The sequence below is a fragment of the Bactrocera latifrons genome, unplaced genomic scaffold, assembly GCF_001853355.1.
Source record: "Bactrocera latifrons isolate USDA-ARS-PBARC rearing strain unplaced genomic scaffold, ASM185335v1 scaffold_7, whole genome shotgun sequence".
NCBI classification, from domain to species: Eukaryota; Metazoa; Arthropoda; class Insecta; order Diptera; family Tephritidae; genus Bactrocera; species Bactrocera latifrons.
Window position 1 is genome coordinate 1,928,280 of NW_017537378.1, and position 7,634 is coordinate 1,935,913.

General features: G+C 32.3%; 1 protein-coding gene across 1 annotated transcript in view; it reads left to right on the top strand.

Moving 5' to 3' along the window:
- Positions 1 to 952: 952 nt before the first annotated feature.
- LOC108975789 overlaps positions 953 to 7,634 on the top strand; it is a 17,063-nt gene continuing 10,381 nt past the window's right edge. Inside the window, exon 1 of the mRNA XM_018944513.1 lies at positions 953 to 1,346. Within this exon, the coding sequence (XP_018800058.1) occupies positions 1,330 to 1,346 (17 nt within the window). The 5' untranslated portion in view covers positions 953 to 1,329. The remainder of the gene's footprint in view (positions 1,347 to 7,634) is intronic.

Genomic DNA, 7,634 nt, shown 5'->3' on the forward strand with positions numbered 1-7,634 from the left:
ATTTAGAAGAAGAGGATACTTATATAATTAATAACTTATTTTAGTATTAAATATAGCTATTAATCTCGTGAAATTGCCAAAAAATAAAATATTAAAGAAGTTGTAAGCCAATCTTTCAGCTTGAGCGCGCATTAATCACAGCAGGTGGATCAAAATATTTATTTATTTATTTATACATATTTATTTCCGATATACATACGAATATTGATAGTCAAGAATGTCAATATTTTGGGCAGTTTAACAGTTGTGCAGTCAGAGTGCACATAAATGGAGTAATTTGTGACATTTATGGCGCTAGAAACTCTAACTTTATCGCATTGCAAGTAACTCATCAAAAGCAACTACTACGCGCTGCCAACGTCACAATGACTCCACTAACTTAAGTGTAATTGGGTAGACATACCTGTTATTTGTATATGCAAGTGTTTGTCCCACAACCCGAATCTATTTATGCAAAACACTCGAAGTAACTTTTGAGCCAACACACACCCATATGCATTGGTGTATATGCAGCGCATACTTATGTACACACAAATATGTAAAGCCATGTAAGTAAGTGTGTGTGCGCTGCAGATTAATGAACACGCTCAGCAACTACTTAACTTCAAATCAATATTCACCAACACCTCGGCAACACCGCTGACACCTAACCAACTACACATGGGTAAATGGGTAAATGGGTAAATGAATGTGTGTACTTGCCTTTGCCTAGCCCATTGGTGTGAGCGAAGTCGACGGCGCCTGCGTCACCATAGACATAGCCAGTGCCACAGGCAGCGGCAGAGCCAGAGCTAGTGCTAGAGTCACAGGCTAGTCGCCGCAGCACCGTCACCACCAGCACCACCACCATCGCCATCAGCAACAACATCAGCAACGCCGAAACCGCCACCGTCACCGTCATCGTAATCGTCGACATGTCCGTCGCCGTGCCGTCAGCAGACCGATTCGAAATTGTTTTCTTGAATCTAGCGAATTTGAAATGCCAAACAGTCGTTGTTAAGAAGTGATTGTGGCCTCACACGCTCAACTCCAGCTCAGCTCAGCTCAGCGCTCCAGTACGGTGGCGAAATCGTTAAAGAAACCAATCAACCAGACAGCAAATTAAACGCCTGTAAACGTTTGTAATATTTCAAATTTGTTAACTGCAATACGCTGCAAACGCTCGCCGAGCCAAACAAATAATAAAAAAAAAATAAAAAATACAAAAACAATCGTTACAACAAAGACTTTGTGTGATTCCGCGTTTGTTCGTTGAGCTAAATTCGTTGATTAACGCTTTTCGTTTTTAATTACCGTTAAAATACAGCACACACTCAGCAAAATTCAAAAATGAAGTTCTTCAACATGTGAGTGTTTCCTACTACTTCTACTTCTACATACATACATACATACTTTGATAATACTGTTATTTTTAATGTTTGCACAATCCATGAGAGTTCATTTATGAGTTGCAATCACGCTGAATTCATGGCGGCAGTGCAGTGAACTTGCTTTGATGTGGCAATCTTGCATATTTAAGTTCCTGAGCAGTCAGTAGTATATACATACATATATGCTTATATTCAGATATATATGAATATTGATTTTCAAATGCATTGAAATATAGAATAGTAATAAGGTGAAGTTGTGCAAGGCAAAGCTGTCGGAAATGCAAACACGCCAAGTATTTGGGTTGGACTGCACACGAGTTCGTGTCTTAAGTCTTTCGTCTTTCGATTCTCACAAAGTGTTTGCCTGATTTACTGCATAAAATACAACTGCATTCGATTATAATCGAAGTGTTAGGTGTATGCATGCATTAATGGATTAAAGAGGACCTTTGTGCTTATTTACTTATATCATATTTATATATTATATAAGTACTGCACTTGGGATTGTCTGACTGTCTTGTAGCTATAATATTAAATTTGCATTAAAATGTATTATTTCTGAATTTTTTTAGCTATATTAGCATAAATAGTTTTTGTGCTAATATGAAAAAAAAATACTTAAATCGCATATATGTCAATGGATAGTTTTGTTAAGAATAAAATATAGCTGATATATATATATATATAACTTCGACAATACAAAATTTTTTACAATATTAGAAAATATGCTGTATACAACATTTTTTATGAAGTTAGAAAATGTGTTTTTTAATATAAAACAATTTTTGTAATTTAAGCTGATTTTTCATTTAAAAATGTAATTCGACAATATAAGATTTTTTTTGTAATATTACGAAATATGGATTTTTGATCCATAAATTTTTTAGTATATTATTTTTTTTAACAATACTTCATTTATTTTGTTTTTAATCTTGGAAAACATGGTTTTTAATCTAAAAATACTTTAGTAATTCAATTTTTTTTTATCTAATTCGACAATTCAAATTTTTTTTAGTATCGGAAATATGGTTTTTAGATCTAACAATATTTGAGTAACTTAATTTTTTTAAATCTAATTTGATAATAAAATTTTTTTGTTTTTTATTATTGGTATTCTTTTTATAATTTTTTTCATAAAAGAAAAACGCTAATGAGAGAACAATTTTAGGAAAAGTGTATTTTTTAGTAATTTATTATTGTTAATTTTTTTTTAATTTTTCAAATATTCAATTCGACAATACTAGAAAAAAATTAAATATTCAAAAAATATGTTTTTTTGATCTAACAATATTTATGTAATTTAATATCCTACTTAAAATTTAATTTAATAAAACCTTTTTTTATAATGGAAAATACGGTTTTTTGATCTAAAAATATCTAAGTCATTTATTTTTTCTTTTATAAAAGAAATAGCAAAGGCGAAAACCATTTTGGAAAAAATATTGCTAACTGTATAGCATTCAAACCCTATTAAATTAGATAAAAATTCTCGGAATGTTAAAAAGTATCTAACATTTTTCTGATACGTTTAAATAATATGAAACTTAAAATATATTTTTTATAGGCATTTCTCAAGTTCTAGAAATATTTCAATATACTTATTTCCTTTTATTATAGTCTTGTATGCATTATTTTTTATAATTTTCAAAGTGAAGAAAATATTGAACACACTAATTTACACATTTTGCGACAGTGATGTTATAGGCTGCTCTTTGCTAATTTTGGGTTTACTAAAACCCAAATCTTAGTAAACATTTTTAAAATTTTTTTGTCTTACAGTCAAAGTGGTCAAACCACTACAACTTATTAAACTCACAAAAATAGCTGTACGTGATGGAAAATTTTTGAACTCAAATTCGTAGCACACCTCAAATACGCCACATACCTCGTAGCATATCAGTATAATTTTTTTCAGTTTTGTTGACTAGTATAATTTTTAAATATTCAGGAAAAAATTTTCTTTTCATAAATTTTTTTGTTTCTATTCATATATAAAGGGAAACTTGTTATAAGCACTTATTGGGATAGCCTTCAGCTACTTCAGCGAATTTTGTCTTATCTCTTTGATCGATTGAAAACGGTTTCCATTCCGATGATTATTCACTTGTTTCAATATCAAATTCATAAACCCATCTCTTCCGCAGTTATAATGCTCTCCATGAATGTGGGATCGGAATTTTCACGATCAAGCATGTCTAAAGAGACCTGTTTACGATACTATTTTTGTAAATAATTGAGCTTTATCGGAACGAGTCGAGCAAGAACGCATTTCATACCCAAAATATCCACCAAAACCATTCGAACGGACTCGCAAGCCCTCTTGCCATCTATCCTACACTTGTCTAACGATTTTCAAGCAGCATATCCTATACTCTTTGAATATTTTCAGTAGTTAAAGAGCTCGAAGGTAGTCCTTTTCTTTTGTTTTTGAATTCAAATAAAGTGAATTATCAAAAGTAAGATAACAAATTGGCTTCTTTTAGTATTTCCTTAACCGCTGCGCTCCATAGAATGGAAAAGTAACTAAAAGCACCTACAACCTGTACCTGTAACTAACTATTTTTTCTCGGTTAGATTTTTGGGATTTCATAATTTCCCAAATTGGCCATAGGATGTAAAAAAAATTCTTAAAATATTCTTTTGCAACCAAAAAATTATAAAATTAATAATAATACCCAACGATGTAATGAATAAATAGTAAACAATGAGTAATTATAAAAATTTATTAAAAACTTCAAAAAAAAAAAWAAATAAATGTATATATCAATAATATTCAATGTTAGAAGATAACTTCAAGGGTAAATTTCAACTTATTTAAATATGGCAATTATTATAATGTGCAGTGTAAACGTAGCTTCCGTGGCAGTTTACTGAAATAAGTACTCTTTGTGCACCAATATGTTCAATATTTCATGAAATTTTGTCAATAGTATCTGCTTTCCTACTTTATTTTCAAAATAAAATTGGCTTAACCATTTTGTATGAAATATTTCGTATAGACTCATACATTCCGACATATCTGCAGCCTATTTCATAATCACAAAGTGAAGCCTCAACTTTCTTTGGTTCAAGGCAAGCAATGATAATCACATATTATTCTCGTAAATTGTATTCTGCATAACTTGCTGCACAGCACAAACTCATATACGCTTCGACTCATCGAACAAGTCTAAAATTAACTGTTACTCGGCAAATCGTATGCATTATTATATAACCAGCAAAGATTATCGCTGGACAAACATGTTATTTGATTTCTTGAAACTTACTTGTTTCCCATGAGAAATCAGCATAGCAATTTTATTCGAAAAAAACTTCAAAACAAATATCAATGCAAAACAACGCAAACAAAAAAAACAACACAAATTGATGCTACTAAAAGAAGTTTTGTCTATTTGAACTTTACTATTCATTTTAAATTAACATTAATGGTTAAAATGGCAAAGTGCAAAACTGGTTACAGACGAAAATGAAAAACATTTCAAGAAAAAACTTGCAGAAGACACAATGTACCAAGTACAAAAAGTACGTCAAGAAGCAATGCCACAGCTCAGCGACAATGCTTGGTTGTTATGAAGATTTGATTGAAAAATTTTAGGGGCTCAGACGATGGGGGTGTAGGCAGTTGTAGTAGCTGCATTTTGTAGTAGCAATAAAAATTCAATTAATATTGCCGAAATTTTATAAAAAAAGCACAAATACATATGTAAAAATTCATAAGTATGAATATTACTGGTGCCGAGTTTTAATACTCGCACAATGAATCAAATTTTTAATAATACAAAATTAAGATTAAATTTATTTTAGTAAAACAAGTTAGAAAGTATGCTACTAATATTATTTGTAGTAAGCACGATTTTTGAAGCAGAAGCATTCACCCAATTCAACCAACGTTGCAGTTAGTGACTTGAGCATAATTCGAAAATCCTAAATTAATAAGAATGATATACTACCATGACTATTGGAACTCCAGTTCGCAATTAAGGTCTTAACTTCGAACGACAATACGATCAAGTGATAACGTTACACATTCTATTATAAGTTTCCTGAAACTAGGTCTACAACTTTGCTTCCGCCGTTTTCCAATAGATGTCTCTAGGGTCAAGCACTGGTCGATTAAATCGTTTTATATCGATCTTGGACATATGTGTCAATATTTATTTTTTTATTTATTTATTTACAAGAGCGTTAATTATAAATACTTAATTCACTAAGTAAAAGGCCTTCGGGTCTTATATTATAATATTATAAGTGTCTATAAGTATCTAACATTGGTTTAATTACAATTAAGTTAAGTTTGATATCTTACATATTTTTAGGAAATTGTTGATTGCCCTGATATTGTCAGTATTTGGTGTCTTTAAAAGATTTGATGGTTTCGTTTTACCAAATGTAGTTATCCTAGATGTATTTAAAGCGATGCATTCATTTAGGATGTGATTTACTGATATATCTGGCTGATTACAATATGAACAGCTTGGTTTAGCCGTTTTGTTTAAAAGATAACTGTGACTTTTGAAAGTGTGGCCTATTCTCAGGCGAACAATCGTTTTTATATCTTGCATCGCTCAGTTTTTTTGGCAGCTATATGCTATATTAATCCGATCTGAACAATTTCTTCGGATATTGCAGTAGTTTCTTAGATAGTAATCCATGATAAGTTTCATGATGATATCTCGTCACTGGAAAAAGTTTTCCATGCAAGGACTTCATTCGATTGTTCAGTTTGTATGGCAGCTATATGCTATAGTGTACGGTATCAACAGGTTCGACAAAAGAGCAGCCTTTTGGAGAGAAGAGAGCGTGTGCAGAATTTCAGTTCTATATCTCAAAAACTAAAGGTGTAGTTCATGCATATATAGACAGAGAGACGAACAGACGGTCATGGCTAAATCCTCCTACATTTCCTTCAGGGTATTATACATTTCTTGGCATACTTAATATACCCTCTTCAGCATAAAAAAACGTATGCTACCTCAAAAATTTTTCAGGAACTTAATGCTGATATAATAAATCTTTATAGGATTGCAATAAATATAAGAGAGAAAAATATTTACAAAAAGGCGCCTAAGTGTAACATTGTAGCAATCGAATTTTTCTTAAAACTCTTGCTCAAATTATCAAATTATATAAACATATATTTATTTACATTTTACAACACCACAAACTATAAGCAATTATACCAAAGTAATTAGGTGTTAGTATAGCATTTGCTAGCGATTTTTATACGAGCCATTATGCGGAGAAATGGTTTCAAGGCCGTTTGGTATCACCGATTTGTCCATCGCCAGCTTTGTCTGCAGCTGCGGCACCAATCGCACAGCCACGGAGCCACGGCAGCTGCAGCCATATCGGCCAGAACAATCCAATTGATGGAGCGGTCAGACGCACATACACACAGCCAGATGGGCACATATACACAGTGCCTGCACAAAGCGATTGGACACGCGCTCACAGCGCACCGAACGCTGCCATTTCGATTGCAAACGCAATACGTTATTTACATGGCACTTTTTTAGTGATTTTTTCTGCGTAAAATTGACTGGTAATTTTCAATTGCTTGTTGGCAGTTGTTGTTTTTTTTTTATTTTCTTGCTTGTGGCCACCACTTTGGCTGGTGAACCGGCTTGGTGAGCGCGTGTGCAGCCAAAGCTATTTATATTCGCATTGCAAATTATTAGTTTAATTACAAATTTAACACGCGTTTAAATTAACGGCTCCAGCATACCAACGCACACACACATGCGCTCATGCGGAGTTGCGTCGCCTGCGGCCTGCCAGACAGATGTAGGCAAATGATATGCCCGCAGCAATGCTGTTCAATTTCAATTATTAATACGCACTAATACACACTAACATATGCACATACATAACTGGTTGTGTTGTGTATGTGTCTGTTTATGAAAATTTGAGTGTGCCGCGATTACTGCAACCGCCGCAGGCAATGGCAAACGGCATTTTTGCCGTCATATTGAGCGATTACACTTACAGTTCGAGAGATTTCTGTGCTAATGCAGGATTAGTTTTGTTTTCAAATACTTCAATTCATCCAACAAAAACGAAAATAAACGCATATTAATAATATTTTCATATAAGCATGCCTTTTCAGCGTTCGGAATATTTCAAATTGTGCAATTTTTGGGTAACGAGTTCATAATAAATTAATTTATAACTGTAAATATTTAAAAAAAATTGAAAAAAAAATCCAAAAATTTTTTGTTTATAAAAATATATTATGAACTTTTCTGTTATAATTCTCAAACTGAC